This window comes from Blennius ocellaris (assembly GCF_963422515.1).
Source record: "Blennius ocellaris genome assembly, chromosome: 1".
NCBI classification, from domain to species: Eukaryota; Metazoa; Chordata; class Actinopteri; order Blenniiformes; family Blenniidae; genus Blennius; species Blennius ocellaris.
The window spans coordinates 5,156,593-5,183,437 of record NC_137650.1 but is presented as its reverse complement, the minus strand read 5'-3'; the positions used below and the strand labels follow the sequence as shown (position 1 = coordinate 5,183,437).

General features: G+C 42.9%; 1 protein-coding gene across 1 annotated transcript in view; it reads right to left on the bottom strand.

The window, feature by feature from the left end:
- The window catches only part of adamts18 (ADAM metallopeptidase with thrombospondin type 1 motif, 18), a gene marked incomplete at its 5' end in the record, with an annotated part of 77,566 nt that extends 51,632 nt beyond the window's left edge, over positions 1-25,934 (bottom strand). Inside the window, 7 exons of the mRNA XM_080497200.1 lie at positions 73-232; positions 1,139-1,222; positions 1,370-1,584; positions 5,278-5,530; positions 24,748-25,064; positions 25,617-25,665; positions 25,833-25,934. Coding sequence (XP_080353326.1) covers positions 73-232; positions 1,139-1,222; positions 1,370-1,584; positions 5,278-5,530; positions 24,748-25,064; positions 25,617-25,665; positions 25,833-25,934 — 1,180 coding nt within the window. The remainder of the gene's footprint in view (positions 1-72; positions 233-1,138; positions 1,223-1,369; positions 1,585-5,277; positions 5,531-24,747; positions 25,065-25,616; positions 25,666-25,832) is intronic.
- Positions 25,935-26,845: the final 911 nt, after the last annotated feature.

The window sequence follows — 26,845 nt, the reverse complement described above, 5'->3', positions numbered from 1 at the left end:
CACTGCTGGGAAGAGTGTTTCACTCAATGGTGTTTCGTTGCTTTGTTGAGAACGAGCTGATCGAGGTCTTACCCAGAGTGTCACAGGGCTCGTTTTTCCAGGAGCAGATGTCCAACCCGGTGAGGAGGATGGCATGGTCGTGCCGTTTGCCACTTTTCCCCACCAGACCTGACTGCCACTGACAGAAACTGTTCAGGGACTGGTCAGCGTGGTGGTTAATGTTCAGACCCAGCTGGAAGAGAAGAGAATGTCTGACCAAAAGCTTGTCCATAAACAAGGAATGGTCTTTGGTCTGCTAGTCGTTCCTACATTCACAACCAACCTCAACAGAAAATCACAGCCTGTGGAGACAACAGCAAAAACACTATGAGGACTGGAAGGTGAAGATAATATGGATAATTACCTGCGCTATGCTTAGCAGGAGGAAAACATATGTCCTCAACGTTGATGTTTTTAAGCAGAAAACGTGTTTGAGGGGTTAGAATTTAACAAAGATCACACTACAATGGCGAGATGTCTGAGTCAGACTCTCTCTGGGACTGAAGCTCTGATGGGGAATGCCCATCTGAAATAGTTAGAATTTAAAAGAAAGTGTCCCAATGAAGAAAAAGCAATGATCCAGTGACAGAATCAATGAAAGGATCTAGTAGAGATCTAATGGCGAGATCTGGGGAGCAGATCTCACAGCACACTACTTTGTCTGGGTTTTTTTTTCCTGAATCAGTGGCTCATGGCTATTATAGGAGATCATCACAATCTTTTGGCTGATGGGTGTACAACATTGCCTATTTGGAATTGTCTAAGTTTGTTAAAGGGTCAAGGGTGTTTATTTCCCCAATAAACTGAGTTGGTTGTTCAGTGTCGTGACCAAGGACGTTCGTGGAGAGGGTGAAATCGGTGAGAGGTCCCCACTCTACCAACTGTGCCAAAATTGCTCCAAAGGTGGTCTTAAAAGATCACATCTTAACTGAGTCAGAGGTCTCAATGATCATCAAAATTTTGCATCCTAAACTATTCAAACCAAATCAGAAAAATGGTCACATCGTCCTCACGGTGGAAAAGTGCTATATAAGTGAAATCCATTACTTTAAAAACAACAGGATAAGGTGATCAATCTAAAAACACAACAACAACTTACCGGGTCCTGTTCCAGTAACAACAAGCTCACCACCACAATGTTGATGTCAGTCCCAATGGTGCCATCTTTAAAAAGGCTGGACACCTGAAAAACAAGGTCAAAACGCTCAGATGTACTCTGCATTAACAAACCACCAACCTTGTCTCTCAAAATGAACAGAAACTTAAACAAAGAGCTATGAAGTCCATCTAATGACATTTCTTCCTGTAACCAGGCCTTCCCCACCCTCACCATATTCATGACAGTGAGGACGTAGGTGGTAACGTTATCCCTGCCATGTTTCTCCAGCATCTTCCTGTCCGCCACCACCAGGGTCTCCACGTTCAGACTCCCCACTCTGTTGGAGTTGATGGGGGATCGTTTGGTCCTCCCGAGCTCGTCTGCCTCCGGGGCGGCAAACTCATCAGGCATGATGAAACGATCATCTGACGGAGGCCTGGGAGCATCTAGGTGGGAAGAGGAAGAGGGACCGGTGCTTACAGGTGGGGATTACACGGTCTAGAACGGGACAGACAGGACAACCACTGCTTCCATTCACAACTGGATCGGATCACACTATCAAAGTCTTTAAAGGTTGAAGCTTCAGGTCAGAGTCACACTGCTTCAATGCAGCCAAAGATATTCAAATTAATCTATAATACAGCTGCAGATTTGTCTGCTTGCTTGTTGCTCTCTGACAGGGTAGGTTTACACAATGTTCCCGGCAGCCCCATTTGCCTGAAAGGTAGTGTGCCATGGGATTTGGGGGAATTCTGAGGAAGGTCTGGCACGTTTGTCTTCTATCAAGGCTTTCTAAGGATGAAATGTGGACACCGGGCCATTCTGAAGCACGTTTATGCCCCAAAAGGCCACCAAAAGTGAAGATAATCATTGTATCCTGAGACTTTTGCTGGGTGCGTACATACATCTGGATTTCTCTTCCGGTGGCATAGCTTGTAGAAGGTGTTCTGTCGTTGATTGCTCAGACTCAAATGAAACCCCCCCTACCGGCCCGGCTCCCCCCAGATGGTGGCAGACCAGAGTAGAACGCAACGCGTCGGGTCCACAAAGGTTAAACGCCGGGACAAGCCGCCATTGAATGTGATGAAATGGCTACCACATGCATCAGTTCTTAATCCACACTAACATAACAGCTGATCAACAACCACAACACATCAAGATACCACCGTGCAGCATCGTCTTCAGATCATTTTCCAGTATTTCCAAAACAACAACAAAAAAAAACTAGCACTCACCATCACTTGCAGATTAAATCTATCCTGTTATAAAATGCTGCACAAAGCCTTTGTTGGTCTGAGTTAGCTCATCCATTTCTTGTGTTGGTCTCTTTCTTCTTCTACTCACAATTGAAAAAGGTCCCCGAAGCAGGTCTGCTATCGTATCATCCGATCTTACTGTTAAATTAGCCGCCGTCACTCCAGAGTAGCAAATGACAACCTGCCTCTTCACACTCCTGCACATGGGCCAATCAGTCAAGCTCATTTCAATGAGGACAGCAAGGCCAGCGCTGGAAACTCTGCTGGCCCTAAGGCGGTCCGTCAATAACACATCAAAATGTGATTGCCTGATGATACTGTCACTCAATATTTTAACCCAATAGCAGCGTCCAGCTTCCATCAGAGGGCAGCAACGAAGTTACTGCTCCGCCCCCAGAAGAGGAAAGGAGCTGTGATGCGTTTAGAGGACATAGGAGATTTGAGCTCCACAAAATATAACCAGTAGTTTTCTGGATAACGTTGCTAACGTCACTAATTGAATCCAGACACAGATTTCAGAATCACTTTTTAATTATAAAAAAAAGAAAGAAAAATCATTTTTGACAGGGCCCTGCTGCCCCTGACTGCACACCACTGCTTTTTAATATACACATACAAACCCATAATAACTACTGTTATTTGTGTGTGTGCGTGTGTGTGTGTGTGTGTGTGTGTGTGTGTGTGTGTGTGTGTGTGTGTGTGTGTGTGTGTGTGTGTGTGTGTGTGTGTGCACATTGCAGTAACCACAGTTATTACAATAACTATAGTTACTGTAACTCCATCCGTCAGTGTGGACACAGCAGGATCAACATAAATCGTAATCCAACTTGTAGCAAAGTTTTAAGTTAAAAACCAGATGATTTTTTTCAAGCAAGAACAAAAATACCCAATACCCAAGTAATAACTTAAGTTGCCATTAATCCATTATTGATGTGATTTGATAATTTGATCAAATTTGTCAAAATCGTGTATAAATCTAGTCAAGAAAAATGAAAAGTTATCTGAAAATTACTCAAAGCCACCTCAAATACAATAACAAAGCACAAATACTTCAATACGCGCCACCTCTGATAAAGAATAGCATTAGTTCTCCCTACAAACTGAATCTACTTCTACATGTCCAGACATTAAATTGAGATGTGTTTGATGTGGATAACCGACACCATTTTTTGGGGGATATATCACATACTGACATTGTTAAATATGTGATTGTGCAACAATAAAACGTTGTAAACATAATCATGGATGGATTTATGTGTTTGGCAGGAAATCCCCAAAAATAGGAGCGTGTGGAGATTGTGGATCCTCGGCTTACGACCACAATATCAGATGTTCTTCACCCGGGCTCACGGTGCGATTTAGAGCCAAGACCAAAGATTTCCCCAGGACTCTCCTGTGTTGGGGGCTTTACTTTTGTCATTCTCATTAAAAGTGGCAGTAGAGGGTGCCAGGACCAAGAAGCAGAAAAAGTAAATACATTTTTAAATTGCGATAATGTCGAAATCTGTTTAGCCCTGAACTGTTTGCGTTTCATTTTCTACAGACAATCTACAATACAAGAGAGACTTCTTGATTTCTCTCGGTTGTGCGTCTGAGCTGCTTTGGCGCTGCAGAAAACATACAGAGGAGGCGGGGTTTACTCACCGTTTCACCAATTGCTGATCAACAATATCGTTGACTGACATAAAACCAAACCTATCCATTGGGGCCACTTTTAAATCGGCCATCACCAGAACTGCTCAGTGATTGGCTTAAAGTCCGTTCTGGTTTGTTCAGTGAGTCTGATTATTATCTCGGTCACATCTCTTCTAAGTCACAGTTTGAAAGAAGAAATATGGCTGTAAAGTTTCAGGTCAGGTTTAACTTTCTCTATTATAATTAGTTTTAAATGCATACAAACAGAAATGTGTTAAAAATGTAGCAAATATGTATGTAAGTTTATTGATGGCTTACGAATGTTTAGGTAAGATCATATTTATGTATTAGCAGCCCAAAACACAGTCATTTTATAAAAAGGACTAATCTGCTTGAATTTGTTTACAAGTATGTTAACAAAAGTATCATTTTAAACGGTGCTGTCCGTTCACTATCTGTTAAAAAAAACTATAATTTCAATTTCAACCAGACTCAGCAGGAGAAAGTGCCATCTTTGTCACCATTTAGGGAGTAATATGGATTCTAATGGAAAGTAATCACTACAGTCGACACTGACATCTGCTCTCGAGCGTCATAGATTTCAGAAGCGTGTTATTCCCTGATGAAGACTTCATGTTCTCTCCATTGCAACGTTCCGGCTGCTCATCACTCAAGAACCATTTGACTCGCTCAGGCTTTCAGGGAAAACAAAAACGCTCACTTCGGTTGAAGACAGGTCATTCTGAAGAGAACGCCGGTACACGTTGCTCGCATTTGTTTCTAGTTTTCAGATATTAGCTCATTTTTCTTTCTTCAGATTTATAAATTCAGCTTAATCCACAGTAATACTGTGATATTTTTAACTTCCTCCAGAGTTTCATCCAACCATTTAATAAACAGTAAAACCTCCACTTGAACACTCCAGTTTGTGCGTGACGGCTCTCACGATCTTTTTCTTATTACTCACACAACACACACAAACTAAAAGCACCATCTGTTTTCAAATCCTTTAGCTTTAGACGTGGTTTTTGTCCCACTGTATATCTCATTAAAAAACTGTCCAGCATGCCTTCTGATCATGTATTTGGGTCCAATGCTGAAAATTCTCCAGTGAACAGAAGTGAACCAGTCCTGACTTTCCTTTTCTTCATCTCGCATCACTTTGATCTGGACCAGACCATGAATGACAGGATGAAAACAATCAGGTTTGGATTCGTCTAAAAGGAATTTGAATGTTCCCTTACATACATTGCTTGCGGCGTCCGCAGAAGTGATGCCTCTGCAGCTTCCCGTGCTGGACGAGCTGCTGCTGCTGCTGGAGGTACGGCTTCCTGTTAGTGGAGGAGCTGCTGGATCTTCCCTGGACCAAGTCTTCTGCTGAGCGTTTGTAGACCACATGTGGGTGGTGACCACTGGGGGCGCTGTAGTTGTGACGTTGGGCCAGATGTTGGGGCAGTGGTGCAATCAGATACTCCTCTTGTGACACACGGATCAAACCTGACTGGAAGACACAACAACAAACAATCAGTCACAGCTTTCCTGCTAAATGTCACGTTTACATTTGAACGCTATTGTAACGTAACGCTAAGTAAATTCTTTATGGTCCAGACCAGTGGTCCCCAACCTTTTTTGCACCGCGGACCAGTTTAATGTCAGACAATAGATTCACGGACCGGCCTTAAAGTGTGGTGAATAAATAAAACAAAATAAAATCATACGACCAACACAAAAACTGTGGTATTTTGTAAATATAATTAGAAATGTGAATCCACTGTGTACTTGTATGTCTTTCTACTTCCTCTTTTGTTATTCTTCTGTCTCCTCACTGGACCTTTTCCCTTTTGCAAAGAAACTCTCCAAAGACCACTGTTTTTTACTCATTTTGCTGCTTGTGGGTTTAATATCAGCGCTAATGTATCACATGACCGACGCAAGCGCGAGACATAGACGGATGTAACGGAGAGAATTCAGTCTTTTTTCAAAATAAAAGATTGTTCAGACACGGATAATAAATAAAACAGAAATTATGTAAGTTATTTATTCTTTCGGTACCAAATGACACAAAACCGGTACCGGTCCACCACCCGGGGGTTGGGGACCGCTGGTCCAGACGTTCCGTCCTTACTTTACTTTATTGGTCACATACACGCTGATTTGATCTCACTTGGGCCAGCAAGTAAAACGACACAATAACAATTAAAAAATATCTAAAAATACCAAAGGCTTCCTGAAGTTCTTAATGCAACAAAATGAGAGTCTATCTTCAATATGTTCAGTTATGATGTTTCTTGGAAAATGTTTAATTCATAATCTGAACTCATGTTACGTTGTGAAATAACACACCATTTTTTAGGAACAATGTGGAGCAAATCCTGTTGGTTTTTTGCAGCCTAAAGTATGCGTGTTCTCATAACTGCAGTGTGCAGCGTGAACGTTTATCAGTGACCAATGAGGGAGCTAGTACTGCTCACGTCGACACATCAATGTTGCTTCTTACAGAAATAGTCCAACTCACACTGGACAAATAAGGAACAAAAATAATAAATCCAGATAATAAATTAATCCTGATAATAAATCCCGATTTAATTCCATCATAATTATTTCACGGTCCAACATAACAACTTCATATTTGGTAATGATGCAGTGATTTTGAATTTCTATAGCAGCTTTTGTCAAAGCGCACATACATGGGAAAATATGCATTTGAAATAAACAGCCATCAGTGCATCGTTGATCTTTTTCACTACATGAGGGCTACAAATCAGCATGAACATGGATCAATGTGAAACACAAAGCCTCACAGAACTAAATCTTCCTTCTCATGTTCAAGTTTCATCAATACTGAACTGAAAATGGATGACACTTCTGAATGACTTAATACAAGCAGCTTACTTTCTAAGACTCTTTTATAATCATTTTATTTTTAAACATAAGGAATATACCAACTCAAAATTTTATACAGAGGTTTTTGTGTAAAGCAGCATCGTTTACACAATATAGCAAACATATGATCCAGTAAACTTCTTGAAAGATCTGCTGATTTGACATAACATTGACACTTGCTACAAGCTAGACGCTCTCTCTCTCTCACACACACACACACACACACACACACACACACACACACACACACACACACACACACACACACACACACACACACACACACACACACACACACACACACACAGACTGCTAATGTGGAATTAAGCTGATTAACACATTTGTGGACTGTGAGTAGAAACAGAACCTGGTAAAAAGCAGCTGTAGCCAGATATCATTTCTGAAATCAGTGACGTACAACATTTTAGAGTGATGCAATGATGTGGCTCTCACTTGGCTCCATTAACGGTGGAAAAAGAACCGGTTCTTTGGCGGTGCTCAATTACAGTAAGAACTGGCCCTAAACTAGAACCTGGTTCTTTCTGGTGGAAAAACCCTATACATTTGATATTTTCACAATCTGTTTGTTCTTAGTTTATGATGTGAACAACGCCACTACCTCAAGGCAAGGAAACACAAAGTAAAGAATGATGGATTGGGTCATCTGGAGAAGCAGGTCCTCTGTCGTATCATCCGATCTTGCTTTAAACTAGCCGCCATCACTCCAGAGTAGCAGATAATAACAGTGCGTCATCACCACCTGCCCATGGGCCAATCAGTTAAGCTCATTTCAATGGTGATAGAAAGACCAGCGCTCAAAACTCTGCTGGCCCGAAGCCGGTCCGTCAATAACACATCAATGTTACTGATACTGTGCTTGATACTGTCAATCAACATTTTAACCCAAGAGCAGCGTCCAGCTTCGATCAGAGGAGAGCAATGCTTTCTACTGCTAGCCCCAGCAGAGGAAAGGAGCTGTGATGTGTTTAGAGGACATTGGAGATTTGAGCTCCACAAAATAGAACCAGTCATTTTCAGTATAAAGTTGCATCGTGAACAAGCAGCCTAATTGTTTCCAGTATCACTTTTTAATTATATATAAAAAAAGAAAAAATATTTTTGACAGGGCTAGCAGTGCCAGCAGCGCTCGCCCTGCTGCCCATGAATGCACACCACTGGTTGTAACATATTACCGAGGTGTAATAAACTCAGAGAAGGCTTACTATTGCTTTAATCAAACTTTCTTCAAATGATTGTTTTTTCTAATGCCACTTTACTGAGAAGACGCACGTTAGAAGTTGTAATAACATGTATTTTAACTCAACTTCTGCAATATAAGAACTCTCAGATAGTTTAAAGAGGTGTTTGCCCTTCACTTGCATGTTCTGTCTTGAGACAGGCCCTGAACCACCTCACACCAGCAGGCCATGTCTATGTTTGGGTGGAGTGGCCTGAGCTGCCCTCAGAGCTGAGCCACTGAACCTCAAACATTCCGTCTGACCACAGACTTCTACCTAATTTACTCATCTAAAGTACACAAAATAGCTGTGCAATCAATCAGACGCACTCACTGGATTCATCAAATACACACATACCCACTGACCCACTGACCTCTGACCTTTCTGTGTGTGTGTGTGTGTGTGTGTGTGTGTGTGTGTGTGTGTGTGTGTGTGTGTGTGTGTGTGTGTGTGTGTGTGTGTGTGTGTGTGACCCCATTCCCCTCAGACTAGCAGGTGGCAAAGTAAACAGAGTGAAAACAAAAGCAAAGCCACGGTGAAGCTTCTGTTATGAAAACATTGCTGGGATATATGGCAGACTGCCACCAGTCCATCCATCCATCCATCCATCCATCCATCCATTCTAACCCCCGAGCTGTTAGTCCTCCCTCCATCAATCTTCCTGGGTTCACTGTGAAGTTTTCCAGGACAGTAACTGTCTGACTTCGTTATCTTCACAACATAAAAGGTCCAGCAGTGAAGAGTGAGTGTCTACGTTTCAAATCCCTGTACATCAATACCTGCCAGAAGAAAAAGAGCTGCATCTCCATGAAAGCACATTGTGGAAAGACTGGGTCATGAATAAAATATATTAACTGAAAGATCTGAATGAAGACGGAGACTGAAAGGCTCTCGGCTAATAACAAAAAGCAGCTTCTGAAAATAGATTGGAATTCAAAGCAGAGCCCGGTAGAGGTCACAGGAGGTGTCTCCCGTCAGCGCACAACTGCTGTCGCTTCCCGTTTACCCGTCGTTTCATCTGCCTGCTGGTCACCAGACGTGACCTGTAAAAACATACACCTATTCAGAAAGTCCTGCTTTAAGGATGGGACCTTTCATTTCTGTCAGTTCTACCTGTCAAAAATGACTGAAATCCCACTGTAACCATGACAGAAACCTTTTTCCCTCCAACAGTACTTGTTATGAAGAAGAACAAAATGCAGATTCATTCATACAGAACTTTAGGGATTAGTATGAATCAAGACTTTCAAGGTTTAGGGTTCAGTTGGGGTTTTTCATTAAAGCACAAAAAAAACCCATCTTGGTTGTTTCTCTTGTTTCTCATGAATAAAGTGAAGGAGCAACAACTGTGCAAAACTTTGGTCTTGTACCTTCTTCAGAAATCATGATGAAGGAGTCACAGAGAAAAAAACAATCCAATCCTTCACCCGTTCACCACCAACAGTTCTCTTGAGCATCTGTTTCATAACATTTATTGAAGCCACAGTAGCATAGAGACTAGACTGCCACCAGCTCATCCATCCAGCCATCCATCCATCCATCCATCCATCCATCACTGTAGCAGTACCGGTCTTTTGAGAAGCCCTCATCCATAAAATCTCTATATTATCGATTTAAACAATAGATCAATAGATTCCTAGGATTTTACACTCAATTTTACACTTAATTAAAATGAATAATAGCAATTATGAAGCTAATCTATGAATCTACCTTTCTGTCTATAAATGTTATGGAATAATCAGTAATTCTATCGTACTTTCAATTACATTTCACACATAGTTCCCAACACACACAGATTACGTTTGGTTATTAGTGTCTAACATCCAGCCTGACAACAAAAGTCCAAAAAGAAGCTGGACTGTGTGTAATGACTTGGTTAACTGTCATCGCTCTCTTCTGCTGTATCACCACATCTGCCTGCTCGCTACCAAAGGACAGTGATGCTAATGATGAGAAATGAATCTCATCCTCAGCGCGTGTGTCTTACACAGTGTTTGCTCTGAGCACTGCAGGAGATGTTAAGATGTTCTGTGTCAACAGAAAAGCCAAAAGACATCTAGTGTTCCTACCCTGAGGCAAAGTACTTTACCATCATCATCTGCACATATTCATAGCTCACCTTCTCCAGCTCCACCTGCTCACAGTCAAAGTTTCTCTTCTGAGGTTGACTAATATTAATTTAGACAAATGTGTTTCAATTAAATTAGCATTCATTGGCCTGTTAAGATCACACTTTTATCTTGTGAATTAAATCTTGACTCAATGTTTGTCAGTGTGAACAGTTGATCCATGATGGTGGTTTTGATGCCAAACAATGATCAAGACCTTACAGTTGTTTATCAGCACAGTGGCTCAGTGGTCAGCATTCTAACCACACAGTGACAAGAGCCACGGAGGATTCTTCTTGTGGACATGTGGCTTTTTGTCCTTTAGTTCAAAAGCTTGTTGGGTGAATTGGAGTTTCTATTATTGTTTCTATGTTGGCACTTTTCCACGACACAGCTCGGGCACTACTCAGCTTGACTCGATTCAGTTTCAGTGCTTTTCCATGACGACGTAGTGCCACCTCAGAGCAAGGCGTTAGACCCACTGCGTCCGCTCTGCTCTTTTACTGTCCGGTCGTCACTTTTAAGTTCCTGTAGCTTTTGTCAGTGGTGCTTCACAATCCAGTGGTATCCATGGGGGACCATCAGCTCTAACACTTCCCAATAGTCGCCCATCCTCTCGTCACTCAAACAACTGTCTGCACCTCATTGTTGCTGGAACCAGGTTTGAGTTCTGTGCCTCCACCTGTTTGTGAATGTTCTTGTTGCTCTCCTGACTCATCTAGTAACATCATGCCCCGGCTAATCAGTGGCCTGCCGTCTGCCAACGTTTTTGTTTTGTTTTTTGGGAACCTCAGTCAAGTCGGTATTAGAAAAGTACTTGGTATTAAGAACCAACACGTAATGGAAATTCCTAAAACCTGAGTGGAGTGGAGCTGAGTAGGTGCTAGCTAGCAACCAGCATTATGTTATATTTACCCAACAACCATGAGAGTTGTGGAAACTTTCTTATAAAATGTTTTGATCATCCATCCAGTTGGTGTACTGTTAAAAATGTCAGTGATAATGCCAAGCAAATAAAACTGGAGTGTAAACTTTTATATTCTTTCAACTTAGTTCTGGACCAGGGAAGTGCACCAGAAGAGTTAACGAGGTCTTGAACCAGGTAGGGAGGGCACAGCTTCAGCTATAAGGACACGACTGGTATCAACCGCTCAGATCAGAGGAAACATTTGTTTCACAATTTACCTAAACATTTATTGCAGATCATGATGCAGCAGTAACATGTAGATATAAGAGCAACAACAGAATGAAAACAGAACATGCTTTCTTGCGTGTTGCTATAGCTCTTCCTCCTAGTCAACAGCTTCTCCTTACAAACAATGTCACATTATTGAGAAAAACAAGCACCATTACCAAGAACTAATACTCGTTCTGTGTCATGGTCAGATATTTGCATGTATTTGGTGTCAATGATAATCCTCACCTCTCCATTATTGGACTGTGGGATGAAGCCAGAGTCCTTGAAAAAGCCCTGCATGCTAAGGATGAACATACAAACTCCACACAAGACTTGAACCCACAACAGTCTCATGTTGAATCAAGAGTTCTAACCAGGACCGCACCATGCAGTGTGGGTCATCTGGAGAAAAGACACTGAAGCCAGATCATCCACTTGAGTAGTATTTTAATAGTCTTTGATTCCAGTGTAGTGGAATTAGGACTATCAATCAAATGTGAATGCTATCCTTCCATAATCATGTTTACAATGTATTATATTTATTATATATTATATATCATTAGTTATTTAAAGATACATCATCTTTATATATGCAACCTGATATTATTGCTTTGCTATTATGTATCTGTTGAAATATATTTGGTTGATTGGTGTGGTTTATTTTTGTATTTGATTTTGAGAGTGTTTGAAATGTAAAAAAATAGTGACATGAAATGAAATTAAATGGCCGTATTAAATATGCATAAAATGGGTCAAGGGCCACAATTGGCCTGCAGTTCATGTCTACATGTTCAATACCTTTCAACAGGCACTTTGTGACATCATCCATTCACGTAATGGTGAAATGATGATGCTTGCTGGACTTCTGTATCTCTCTATCAATGATGGCGTTGTCCTTGGGCTGGCTCACACATTGTTCAAGCTCAGTCTGAAGCTCTTTCCATGTCCTGTGTCCTGATTTTAACCTTCACCCACTTCTCCTGTCGAGTTTCTTCTTCGCTCAGAGTCCAAGAAGCATCCAACTGCTTTGATGGCTGTGAAAATTGTTAAGAATGTGATAACTATGCATATTATCTGTCAGCCTTTGCAGATAGAGAAAACAACAACCCCTCTTCAAGAATGAAAACACTGAAGTACACAGGCAGCTCATTTAGGCCCAGTTTACATCAAGTTTACAACATTTTCAAGTGAAAAGAGACAACTTTCTTAGTGTTCTGTATGTCGGTTTACACGACAACCGTGCTCAGAACCACTAAAACACAACTTTTTTTAAATGCTTCAAATCCGTGGCCAAGGCGGGAAGACCTCTACTGATCCTGGTGACCATAGTAACTTGTACTTCTGCACATGCTCAGTCGATATGTCATGACTCCCAGTCCATCTTCTCCTGGACTTGGTACTTTTATTTTGACAGTCACCGTAATAAAAATCCAGCTTGGTCGTCTATCCACTGAAATGTCCGTGTTTGACCATTGTTAATGTTTAGAGTGGATTTTTCTCTGCTTGATGTGTGTGTGGTTTCATTACAAAGAAAAACAACAGCGCCAACTAGCGGCCCAACATGCTAACTGCATTATTCTTCAGTGTTTTTAACATTTCTGTGGAAACATATATTGTTTTCAAAACATTGCTGAGTAAATATTAGTGCTGTCAATAATTTAAAATAAATATTAGCTAATTAATTGCACAATCTTCTGTGATCAATTGTGATCAATCGTATTTCCTACTGAATACAGAAGCTAATAATGAATTTTTAGACAGAGAAAACTACAAAGTTAATGTTAACTCAACAAACAGACTATATTTAAATTCAAAGCCTTTTATAACGTCCTGTTAGCTTTACATGAATGCCGTTTCTCTCCAAGGTCAGCCAAATAATAAAAAAATAAATTAATAAATTAATAAACATCAAACATAAGTCTGGGTTTTGTTAAGGCTGTTTTATGCTTGACACGTCCGCGAGCTCCGCATGGCTTCGTGTGGCCGAGTTACATCATTTCAGCCATCACGCCCCTCCATGCGGACCTGTTCATGCGAACGTCACCGCTGCGTGCGCCTCCAAAACTTTCGGACAACACGGACGGAGATGTGTTGAAAAAAAGGCAGACCTGAAGAGGAGAACTGAAGACTTGGTTTTCAATGCACAAAAAGCATAAAGCTGCACATTCACTCTGGAAACACAACATTTGACTCATAGATGTCAATTTGCTTCAGTGTCAGACTTCAACAGATGGAACATTCAATTCTAAACAATAGTTGAGGTTGGCTTAATCTACAAAATCATGTTACTGTCTAGACCAGGGGTGGGCAATCCTGTCCCTCGAGGGCCGCAGCCCTGCACGTTTTAGATGTCTCCTCACATCAATACAGCTGACAGCAATTAGTGGCTCCTTGTCAAGCTTTCTGCAGAGCCTCATCATGAGTACAGGTGTGTTTGAGCAGGGAAACATCTAAAACATGCAGGACTGCGGCCCTCGAGGACCAGGATTGCCCACCCCTGGTCTAGATAGAGCTGCTCAGGTTGGTTTAATCTCATAACAGTTGGAAAATATTTGGATTAGTGTGATAACTGTAAATAATATATGTAGCAATAACAAGGGTATTGTATGTTGTCCCCCACCTATCCCCCTACCCCCCACTCTCTTGCTCTCGCTCCTGCGTTCAGTTTGACAGAGATTTGCAGGCGCCCTCCTCTGAGACAGCTGATCGAGTAAACCTCTAGTTATCTCTCCACATTGACACTAGGACAGATTAAAGGGATGAGCGCTGTCTGCTAAACACCTCTTTACTTTCTTCCCATGTTTCCCTGCACACGCGCAGGTTTCTGTAACTCACCACTTCACAATCAGATGACAGGATGTAGCAGAACTGTTCTAATCAGACGAGTGAGGATTTCATGTGGCTGAGAGAAAACTTGGATTGGAATGAGACTTTTCCATCCGCTTGGAGAGAATGAGCGAAAGCCACCGACACAGCTGTGTCTTTGGCGGCATGACGACTTTGTATGAGGGGAGATGGCATCTTGAGCTTGTCTCTGTATAAACTCCAGCCTCTTTTAAGGTTTCCTACCATGGTATTATAAGGCAAATGAGTAAGTGCTTACATGCTGTTAAAGACTAGGGCTGAGCGGTGAGAAGCCCCAAGCTGGTGATTACCGAGCTTTAAAGCACATCTGCACTCGCTGGATAATCACGTGGGCACAGTGTGTGGTGAGAAGCAGTGGGGGGGGGATCATACAACAGCAAAAGGAAAAGCCCTCAAGCATCGACCATATCCAGCAAAATCACCATTTGAGTAATTACAGTTTGCTCATATAAATTATGTGTGTAAAATAGGGTAAGAAATGGGTAAAGAGGAGATGTTAATTTTGGATCAGAGGAAGCAAAAGCCAAGCAGCAATGACAGGGCACAACCTGAGCAGAATCTTTCCCTCTTTAACTTCAGAAGCCTTCAAGAGAAGAGTCAGAGCACTGGTCCACTGCAGCCACACAGCTCAGCCCTGCTCATTGGATCACTGTGTCCACTGCCCCAGCCACGCTGCCCGTCAGGCCTCACCGGCTGTCTTTAGACAACCTTTTGTGACCGTCTGAACGCATCAAGGGAAAGACACTCAACAAGAGCAACCCGACAGTTCTGGATGAGTCTTTTGTCAGTGGGAGCCCTGGGGCAGGGCTCGTCTCTCGTTATCCCGTGAACCCACGGCAGGGAACCAGAGGACGACTCCCACAACAGCTCACACATGGAAATGTCTCCTTCACACTGATGCTAATTGTTGTCTCAGGGGCCGTCCACACAAGAACGCCGGTTCACATAAAACGAGCTGTTTTTGGCTGGTCATCCAAATGAGGCGCCGTTTTAGAACAAGAAGAAGAAGAAAACTGTTTTTTTTTTTTTTGGTTTGGTCCCAGATAGACGATTCCCAGTTCGATGAGTCCCAGAGAGACGATACCCAGATGGACGATACCCAGATGGACGATACCCAGATGGATGACTTAGTTTAAAATAACGTTAGGGAAGGGAAAAAAAGCAGTGGGGCTAAGAAAACAAATAAATAAATAAAAAGCCGTGAGCTGTTGGACTGAAAACATTAAGACAACTTATTACAATGAGTGAATTATTTGTAATATTTCAGTGACCGAGGAAAAATACAAATCTATTTTTAAACAAAAAAAGACGGGTGGGCAAAAAAAAAATTACTAAAAAGCCGTCTGCTGTTTTAAAAAAAATTTTGCTTACCTTTGCTGCGATTTTAAACTTATTTTGTGTGTGTGTGTGTATATTTACCTACAGAGGCATCAAACAATGTTGAGCCACTTTTCTAAGGAATGATGTCTTTATGTGTAAAACTACATTATTATTAATCCGAAGTCACTGAAATGCTACAAATAATTAATTTATTATAATAAGGCATCTAAGTGGGAAGGGTTTATATGTGATGACACTATTCAGTGGCTTTAAGCTCCTTTGCTATGTAAATAGACACTCATAACACGACAAAAATGTTGCATTTTCACTTGAAAAATGCCGATTATTTTACTTACGGAGACTCCATGGTTCCTTTCATGCAGTTCAGACAATCAACTTCCCAAACAAGATAACCACGGCCACCTCACATGAAGACTGACAGACTTCTATATGATTATCTTCAATTACAGCTTTCAGCCTTTATGTGCTCAGTAAAGCTCCACTAAATCTCAGGTAAGCCAGTTGACTGCAGGCCAGGACCTTTTTACAGCAACACCATTCAGTGTTGTGACAGCAGTAGGTCAGGTTTGATGTATGGGCTCTGTTTGTTGAAGTTTCAGCATCCACTTGAGCACTTCAACACCAGCCATTAGTCTTGTGTGAGAAAGACCTTGTACAGACTGGAAAGGACAGACACTTTGTTTTTTTCTCCTTCTTTCGCATAGTCCATCCCTCACTTACTGCTGAGAGTCTGACCCCCACTTCCTGCTGGCATCTAACGGTGGGCACTACATCACTGTCAGGCACGCCGGCCACCAGGGAAAAGCTCCGGGCCACTCTCCTCCCGCAGCACCGAGCTCAGCGCTCCTCTGACAGAGAAACAGTTGTTGCATGGAAACGTTCCAGTTTGTCATCCTGTATGGAAAATGGACATTTACAAATTGTCCGGGAGCCAGCTGCAAATCTGTGTTGCAAGTGTCACTTTAACTCTGTTGAGGCTTCGGGAAAACACACACACACACACACACACACACACACACACACACACACACAATGCTGAATGTTCCCAGCCCGATGGGTGAGCAATCAGGTCAACAAATGTAATCAGATTACAACATCTACAACTGTTAAATATTCCAGCGCAGTCAGCCAGAGAGGAACTGTTTTATGTTCCAGTTGCAGTTTGTACTTGCTTTTACAATTCTTTGAAACTTCAAGCTTCAGCTTTAAGATGTAACTGAATTCTATTCCTCAAAATGACATTATAATGAGAAAAAAACATCCAGAGAGCGTCACATAATCTGATGCCAATAACTTTCTGAGACGACTTCATGTTGACAAGTAGTGAAAATCCAGACGGATTTACAAATGTTGCTGGCCGGGAAAGAGGGCCACGTCTTTGTCACGTCTGGTGGGAAGAGAGGGGGGGGGGGGTCAAAGGTCAGGCTACGCTCTCACAACAGTCACCAGGAGGTGCCGGAACAAGCGGCACCGTGTCAACGATGCCATCAGACGAGTAGTTTGATCTGAGGATGAAAGAGAGCAGAGAGAACGACACTTTCTCCCGTGTGGTTTTCCTCTTACACATTTAAGCTGTAAACTGAGGTATGGGGGGTGGGGGGGGGGGGTGGACAAACGGACATCAAGGAGCCTCTTTTGAAGCCCAACCATGACAAAAAGCAAACCACACAGATCTGTCTGCTTCATCAGGTTTACTGAGCATCCGTGTTATTGGAAGCTTGAAAACCTCGCAGCAGAGCAGCCAGAGAACTCTCTGACCCAGAGCAGGACGAACCAGGAGGTTCGCTGCAAGGTTTAAGACTCAATCATTATCTAGGCTCCTAAAATCATAGACAGGAATCATTTAATGAATAAAACTGAGTCAATTATTCTCAAGAGAGGTACATATTTGGGGCTTTGTTATAAAATGCTGGAATGTATGTTTTCTTTCTGCCTCAGCTAAAGTCAGCTGAGTAAATTTGAAAAATAATACAAAGGAAATGTTGGTGTGATCAGTCATAGAATTAAACCTAAGCACAAACGTTTGGGCTTTTTTCCTCACCGATTTTTGATTCACAGTTAATAAACTACATTATTAAATACCTACAATAGAATCAAAGACAATCAACTACTGGACAGGATTCCCAGGTTGTGTTCCAGTCATTGTGAATGTTTTACCTTCTTACAGCTTTCTGGTTTAATCACAAACATTAATTAGAAAATAGAGAATAATAGATAACAACAATAATAGTGAAATCATTCCATTGTCGTGTTAACGACAATGTTTCAATTTAAACACATTGTTTTTACATGTTTTTTTCAGAAAAGGTTTGTGTTTATACGTCAACATTTTGAAAGCAATTCCTGTTTACACGGAAACGGCAGAAACACTGAAAACATTGTAGTTGTCATGTTGAACCACTCAGTGATGTTTGTTTTTCTCATGAAAACACACACAGAACAATATGCTCTCAACATTAAAAACATTGTTCTTATTATGCAACTTCTGGTCTGTTTTTAAAAAGTTACATTTCCAGAGCACCATTGTTGTGCAAACGGACACACAACATGCAAAGTTTTTAAGATTTCACCTTTTTTGTGTGTCAGTTGTTTTGCCCAGTCCCATGTATGAATGAGCAGAAAGATTCAATCTGACAAGTGTTGTTTCCTCTGTGTGAATTAAAATGACTCTGTGGTTTTGTAGCTAAGACGAGGAAGACTCTCAGTGCTCAGTTTCTAGAGGGTCCGACCAGCCTGTGACCTCTGACCTCTGGGAAAGGTCACAGCAAAGCTTCACCCTTGCCACCACATGACAGGGCCACATCTTTCAGGAATAATGGTGCACAGCCTGGTCCCGAACGATGGAGAAGCAGTACCAGTCATCTCACGTGTTTCACTGCTGGATTTCCTAAGCAGTTCTGGAAAGCATATGTACAAACTTTCCTAAAGCAGTGAATATGACAGTATCATGTGACACTATACTGGGCTCAGACAAGAATCCAATTAATGAAGGAATTCTGAGTTATTACACTTTTCTAGGATTTTTGAAAAAATGTTTGCAAAACTGGTTGTAAAAGCTCGAGATGGACAACAAAAACATCTTTATCCTCTGTTCTGCTGCCAGAGGCACACAGATGTGACCAGGTGTAAGGTCTGGGACCATGCAGGAATGTTTAGAGAATCCTTGCTGAGGCTTTATGATGGCCGATACTAGGACCATTACTAATCCTTTGAACTTCTGTGACCCTGAACTCTCAAACAGTTTACCTAAACTACGGACCTAATTTCATAAGATTTTACTGATTTTATTAACTAATAAGAGACGCCATCAGGGATTTACACTCAAACAATACTTTTTTTTCATTGCTGTTTGAACTGTCTGGAGTCTCAACAAGGACAAACTGAAAAGTGACGCTATGAAGGTGATGGAGTGGATGAAGTTATCAAACATAACAGAGCATTAAACCAACAGCAACAGAAGAGTTTCAAAGCAATACATTACTTAGATATAGAATATCTCGTAAAAAGTCTGAAAACAAAAGCCATGTGGGGCCAGGAGAACAAATCCACCACACCACAATAACAGCATCTTTAACATTCGCCTCCTTTTCATACTTGATAAAACACACAATAATAAACAATCTTTGCTTTTTAATTGGCAGCAAATCACCATAAACTCCTCAAACTATTATGCACAATCTGATTAAAAGTTCACCCGATGACAAATGCCTAAATCAAACCGTGTTATTTTGAGTGTTTGTCAGATGAAATAATATAATTTAATGGTTCATTTGTCTTGTTTTCTTTGTAATTAGCTGACTAACTCGAGGAGACAAAAAGTCCCATTTTGATCTGACAAGGTGAAGTACAGGGATTAACAGTGATAATTACTATATTTCTCTTTGTGCTGCATGTCAATCACACCTTTACAAGCTGCAGCAGTAACTTAAGTGTCTGATTTTTGATGAAACACTAAAAGCAGATCCAGGTCATCTCACGCTGTACGGTGTGTATGACGATGACACTTATTACACGATGATAGACAAAATACACTTCAGGTAAATCTGTGCTCAGTTTCTGAATCACACATAGTTGTGTTTAAGGATTATAATTTTAATAACCACTAAGAGAGTAAATATGGAAAGAAATTAATAGGCCTGTAGCGATGCGTCGACAACGACTTGTTTCTAAAAAATCGTCGACATCAAATCCGTAAGTCAAGGCGTTGCCATGCCCACTCACCACACACACTGACTGACCAAAACAAACCATCATGGAGAACGGATCTCGTCTCCAACCAGCTTTCAGGCTCAGGAGCAACCCTACCAACCCCCTACATCTAAGATGTGTGAATACTTTAAACGCAGCAATGAGCGTCAAGGTAGAGTTATTTGCAGTCTTTGCACGATGGAGCTGGCATATCTCACCAGCATAACTTCCATGTGGAGCGTGTGAAACGGAGGCATCCCGTTGTTACTCGTGAAGCCGGAGAAGTAAGTAGCGTTACTATCGCCAACGTTTGCTCACGTTTATTTTCAATTGTGCGACGCGAGCTTGAGCTCTGCGCACTTCGGTTGTGCTCGCTAACTGTGTTTGTGTTTGATTACGGTTAGTAGCTACTGGCTCAACAGCTGTGTTTAGCTAACAATAGCTAGAAATAGCATATAATGCTGGCATGAATGGTAACGGTGGCTAACTTAAAGCTAACAGAACACCGCTATCTAGCCACAAGCACCACTAAAGTGTAGAGCTACTAGCCACGGTAGCAAGCAGATTGTAGTAACATTAGACGTGTCTGTTCAATGTTACATTTGCCAATTCATGATTTGCATTAGCTCAATCACACTGTGGTTGTTTCCGAGTGAAGCGCAATATTAGACTGATGTTTGCCAGCTTAGTATCACACCAAAGTTAGTTCACCAATGAATGTCAACTAACGGAGTCTGTTAGAATAGTCCACTCTTCCATAAAATAATCGCCCCAATAATAATTTTTTAAATAATCGTTTACCCCCAGCACTAGAAATTAATCAAACTTGAATGGATTTGGCACCCCTACAGTTGAAGAAATACAATCTGACTATTTTTTCTTCCACCACTCTGAGAGTGCAACACCCGTCCCGCCCTCGTCACCCCAGACACAGGAATCCTGGGAAGAGACGGAGGAGACCTGTAAATCACTTCAGCGCTCTACATTCACACAAGTGGCCGGCAGCTCTGAACTTGCACTCCATGCTTTAAAAAAAAAAATTGAAAAGCAGAGAGTGTAGGTTGAAGCCCCCGCCTAGCGGACCTCCCCCATAACACCCAGGCAGAGGGGATTGGGGTCAACCAGCCCAGCGACCTCAGATGAGAAACCGTCAGGAGAAGAAAGGGAGAAGAGGCCGCCTGACCCTCCGGCTCATCCACTCCTCTCACCAATCACACAACGTTACATCTCAACTCACATCCTCCACCACAGAACATGAGCGTGACGCTTTCGTGGGTCGAGAGAGAATAATTAAAACCCGGCAAATGTTCAACTAATGAGGATTTACAGTCATAAATCCCACTTTTACAGTCATCAATCCATCTTAATACCACCGCGGCCTGCTGCTGAATCCCACTTCCATCTGTTGAAGAGAAACCCTGCGTTTCCTCCGGCTGCTGCTGGCACCTCTGTCTTCATCCACATGCAGGGTCAGGTCCCTCAAATGTCCGATTCACACACTTTTCCCTTTCAGCAGACAGTCTGTCTGTTGAAAAGGCACAATGGCTCCCAGAAGCAGGAAGCTTTATTCTTCCTATCTCCTCCTCTCTCCTTTTCAGCCCATTTCTTCCCCAAAGCCCTTTCACATAAACAGAGTTCATCTCTGCGTCTCTCTATAAAGAGCGTCCGGCCTCTCTGGGAGTTCCAGCCCCAGACAATAAATTCACATTATTCCTGCACAGCGCTGTGCTGCTGTGCTCCCAACCCAGCACAGATCACTTCGCATTCAGGACTTCAACCTCTTTGCTCTTTTCTTCCTTGCCTCCTTCCCTTCTCCCTGACTTCTTCCTCCCGAGACTCGTCTTTAATCCCACCTTAATCTCTCACTCCAGCCCGCCTTCCAACAGACTCCAACGCCTCGTCGTCTTTGTACTTAATCCAAATATTCTGGGCCAATGACTAAATGAAAAGCAGGGTTAAATGTATTCATTGTCCAATAAGCCTGAAGCAGTTAACTTACAGAGAGAGAGAGAGAGAGAGAGAGAGAGAGAGAGAGAGAGAGAGAGAGAGGGACATAAGGACCCAAAGTGTCCTCTCAATGCACTTTTTCCCTTTAAGCATTCTCGGTTCAGTTTTGTAGAAAGCGTTGCTTGAAAAATGTCCAAGTGAGGAGTTCAAACCATCGATGGCCCCGGAGAGGCAATTGGTGGAAGAAAAAACTCAAGAGAAGCAAAAAATAGATCAAAGCCTTCGGAGCGAGCCCATTCAGATGCAATCACAACCCGATCACATTGTGTCCTCGCAGCGCTTTTAAGAGAACGGGTCAGTGGTGTTTTATTGTGAACGGGAGCTCGCCTAATGAAAGGGACAATGCGAAGATTAGCAGTGCCAGCCAGGCGGCTCAAACTTCACCCTGGCTTTAATTGCTGTGAACAAGAGGAGATGTAGAGGCAGGGCAAACAGAGGACAAAAGAGCAGGGCCGGCACAGGAGGAGGAGGAGGTGGAGGAAGGAGGAGGCATGGAGGTTGCTTGAAAAATGGAGGCGTAGCTTTATGGAGGTGTAATGTGTCTGTCTGGACAAGGCTGGGTGTGGGATCTGTCAAGGCCTGTGGAGACACTTCAGACACCTCACACCCCATGAATGAACGTGGGGGATAATATACTGGGATGACATGTATTTGAGGCCGCCTGTGTCATTCATATGAACAGTGAGTGCACATCAGCCAAAGTGTGGAGTAAAATACTTCATGAGCATGTCAGCAGCAGCAGCTTGGTGCTGGAGGGACATGAAGCAGACTGTCAGAGGGACCAGGTTTAAAACGTAGGCCTTCTACATTTTCATAGCGTTGTGGGGGTCAGTTTACACGACAACAGTGCTTAGAGCCACTGAAAACACACGTTTTTGAAAAAGGCTTCCAAGGCGGAACTTTTCAAAAATGCAAAAGATGTTATGACCTGCGTGTGGGCCACCTGCACCCGGTCAGGTGTATGATCCCCGTACCAAATTTAACAGCTGATGGATTAACGTGGCTGGGCTAGCAGCTGATCGATGCTGATGCAAGTGGCTCTGCTAACAGCTTCATACTTGATCATCTTGGTGGGAAAAAGATTAAAGCGCTGTGCATCGAACATGGAAGTTGCTCACCCTCATGCCAGCTGTGTCATACCCACGATACATTTCGATATGTGTCGCACGTGCCTATAAGTCACAGGACCAGCCAAACGAACCAGTGTCGTTTCTGAGATAATGGACATTGTTTTCAAAATGTTGCTGTGTAAACACAAAACCTTCTGAAACAAAAATGCAAAAATGATCTGTTTTCACTTGAAACTTTGTCGTGTCAACGTGGCTTTCGTGTTGCTCTGCACCACTGGAGGCAGCTGATTTTTTAATTTAATGGTATGACGCGATCTGTCACTTTCATCCCGTCACTCACCAGCAGTGACAGCTGCTATGCAAGATGCTCGTACACCACTGGGAGGACAATGGGGTTCAGTGTCTCACTCAAGGACACTTTGGTAATTAATAAGATTAAAGTGAGGGATCAAACCTAGCGGGCTAAAGTCAAATGCTCTGTATGGAAGCACGTGAATGTTTAGAAGCATGTACTTTCAGCCTATAGCATAAACATTGTTGTTTATTCCAGAGCTGCAATATATGCAAATGACAATATTACAAACTGTTGATAAAGAACCTACATATAAACATATGGTTTCTCACCAGCTTCACTAAACAGATCACAGGACCGTCTCACCTCGAGCTAAAACCGCTACAGCTAGGCTAGCCGTTTCTGTACTAAACACACAGATGTGAGCAGTACTTTGATGACTTTGTCTTGCTTTCTGCTGAAAACAAGCAGTCAGGATGTTTCCTAAACGCAGAGCGGGTGTGATGGACGAGAAGAGTCCACCTTCTCTTCACACAGTGGTGTAAAGCAAGGCAGCGACATGAGAAAGACTTTCTTCATGTACAGTCACCTCAGCAGGGTAAGAGTTCTCTCCTCTCCTCCACTCATCATTCCTTCCTCAAGTTTCCACTCCTCCCACCAGCGTGGCCGGCCTGAGGGAACCTGACAGATCAGTCACCTGATCAAGACCAACACGTCATCACACGTCAGACGGCGCTCTGAGGAAGGCTGCCGTCGCAGCCGAAACATGTCAGCCAGGGAACCAAAAGTTTCCTGCATTTACCTGTCAAAACGCTTTCAGACATAAAGACATGAGGACGGACTTCTGTGGAAGGTTTACGTGACGTTTTAGCATTAAATGTTTTAGTACTACAGTGGTCTGAGGTCGAAACTGGTCCCCAAGTGCTTCTTCTCCCTGAATGATTGTCAATGGACACGATGAGCTCTGAATGTTTTCACTCTGTCATCACTTCTAGTGAAACTCTACAGTAGTGAAAAGAGTTGACACAATAAAGTGAAATGTTGGGCCACTAGTTGATGCTGCTGTTTGTTTTTGTAATGAAACCACACACACACCCAGCAGAGAACAATCCACTCTAAACATTAACAACAGGAGAACACAGACATTCTAGTGGACAGACCACCAAGTTGGATTGTTATTAGGGCAACTGTGAAAATAAAAACAAGTCCAGGAGAATCTGGACTGGGAGTCATGACACTCTGGAGGAAACATTGTTTTATTGTCTCTATTGAGCATGTGCACAACGACTAGACACCATGGCGGTGGTGACCACGACCTAGAGCAGCATTTCCTCCATCTAAAAGGAGATAGACGCCGAGCAATTTAAAAAATGTCCACCCTTGGAGCAGTTTTCAAAAAGTGATGTTTTCAGTGGCTCTGAGCACCGTTGTTAGTGTAAACAGACACACAAAACACAACAACAATTTTGAGTTTTCATGTTGTCGTGTGACCAGTCCTCTATGATCAGTTCCAATTAAGCACAGCAGTCGTGAACTGAGGGAGACTCACCAGCCCAGAACATATGGATATCGCCGCCGAGGACGCCGACTGGTTCCGGATAAATCCTTGATAGAGACAGTTGTGAAAGTCGGCGTCGCCCGCTGTCACAGTGGAAAAGCCCTCGGCTCCAACGGTCTGCACGGTGAAGCCCGGCCCCACCACCGGGGACGGGTGCAGGTCCAGGTGCAGGTCCTGCCCAAAGGCGGACAGGCGGTAGTGCAGCGAGGCCGACAGCGACCTCCTGCTGCGCTGGCTTCTCCGGGTCACGTCGTGGGTCAGGAAGGCGCCGTCCGAGTCCACCTCCACCGGGGTCACCACCACGTAGTCTGAGGAGAGGACGGATGGAGGGTGACGCCGGGGTAAAGACTCTGGCCTGTCCCAGATGCTTCACCTCATTTCAATGACATGCAGGAGCAACATTTGCATGCAGCTTGAAGGAAAACAGGCTTCCATTGTCTTAAGTGTATCTGTCATTCGTTAATTGGAAGACGTCTGACTTTCTGTATGTTCATCTAACTCTTTCCAGCAGGGATGCTCCCACCTCCCGTTTTCCCTCAGTAAATCTCAGTATGTAAATCACCTTCAACAGGACAAAGCAGCCAGGAGGGAATCCCTGAATGAGCAGTGCTGGCTGCTCCTGCTTTCATCGCAGCTCCAGCAGTGACAGCACATGGCAAACGTTCCAAACTTTTTGTTAGCATGCAAACAATAAACACACCACTCTGTGTGACACATTAACTGCATGTGGCATTGGGGATTGTCTCTCTGGCAACCAGCAACTGAACCCACCGCAACTCATTTTATTCCCATTTTCTCCATAAACATGGAGCGCAGCCAGCTGGAATCACATCCAAAAATGTCAGAAGACGAGCACTCACCGTGATTTAATCCGGTGTGGGAGGCTTGTGAGCAGTAAACGTGCAGAGTCTGCAACATACAAAGACAAAACCTCAGAAATAAGCAGGGAGCAACAGGTTGAAAACGGAGTGACAAGGTGAGCTGCGCATTAATTTAGCATGACTTTCTTTCAGGTTTCGAGTTCAAAATAAAAAATAAAATAAAAAAAAAAGATCATCATAGTGAGTGCAACATGCCTTGATGATGTTCCAGGACAGGAAGGTGGAGAGCAGCTGGACTGAGGTGCATCCTGCCAGCGGGATGGCTAAAGTCCACATGAGAAGGAAAAGACAATCCATGGTGATGGCATGAAGCTGTCACTTCCTCTCACCTCCTGGAAAGTAGTGACAAGCTGCAGCAGCGCACAGCGCGACGGCCACGCATCTTTTTCTTGTATTATTATTGTTAATGTTAGTAGAGCAGATGAAGTGATTCCCAGCTGGTCCAGGTGAGCTGTGCTGCCGTGCGGGCAGTGCGGGCTGCAGCAGGAGCAGTGCACCGCACCGGGATCACCGGGAGCAGCGAACTCACTGAGCAGCCCGGCGGAGCGGGATGGAGCGAGGCAACGGCCCGGCAGCCAATCAGCGCGCGGCATCATTCAGCACGCTCACATGAAAGAGATTCTCCTCCTGGAAGCGGCGCGCCGCTGCTGCGTTCAGGGACCACTCGGAAATCTCTTCAGCAAAACTTTATTCGAAAAGTGAAAAAACGCACCAGGAAAATGACCTGAAAATCTACTGGAAGGATTTCCTGACCCGCTGGACTCGTCTTTATTCACTAATCATCTGAAATTTTATAGAATTGAAATAAATCAATCATATTTCTTAGCTGAGAGGCATCACACCAATTTCACCGCACTGTTTTTGTTCTCTCTTGACAAGACAGACAAAGATATCAGATAATGAGTTACTTTTTGTCAAAGATACTTATTTTGTTTTTTATAAAAGTAATCTTGCTTTTTCATGTGGCCTCTTGGAAAACTGTTTTCTGTAGAGTAGATCAGTGATCAATCAATAATCTGCAAAAGTGCATATAATGTGTTCCTTTGAGAAAGGTAACATTCTCCTTTAGTGAAATGTTAACTTGACTTATGTGTGTGGAGAAATCAAGCACAAATCAGTGTACAAGCTGGAAAGATATACATTGTGCCAATTTCAAGCTCTTCTTTTCAAATATTTGATATTGCACCTTACCCCATGTCACTTGTTCA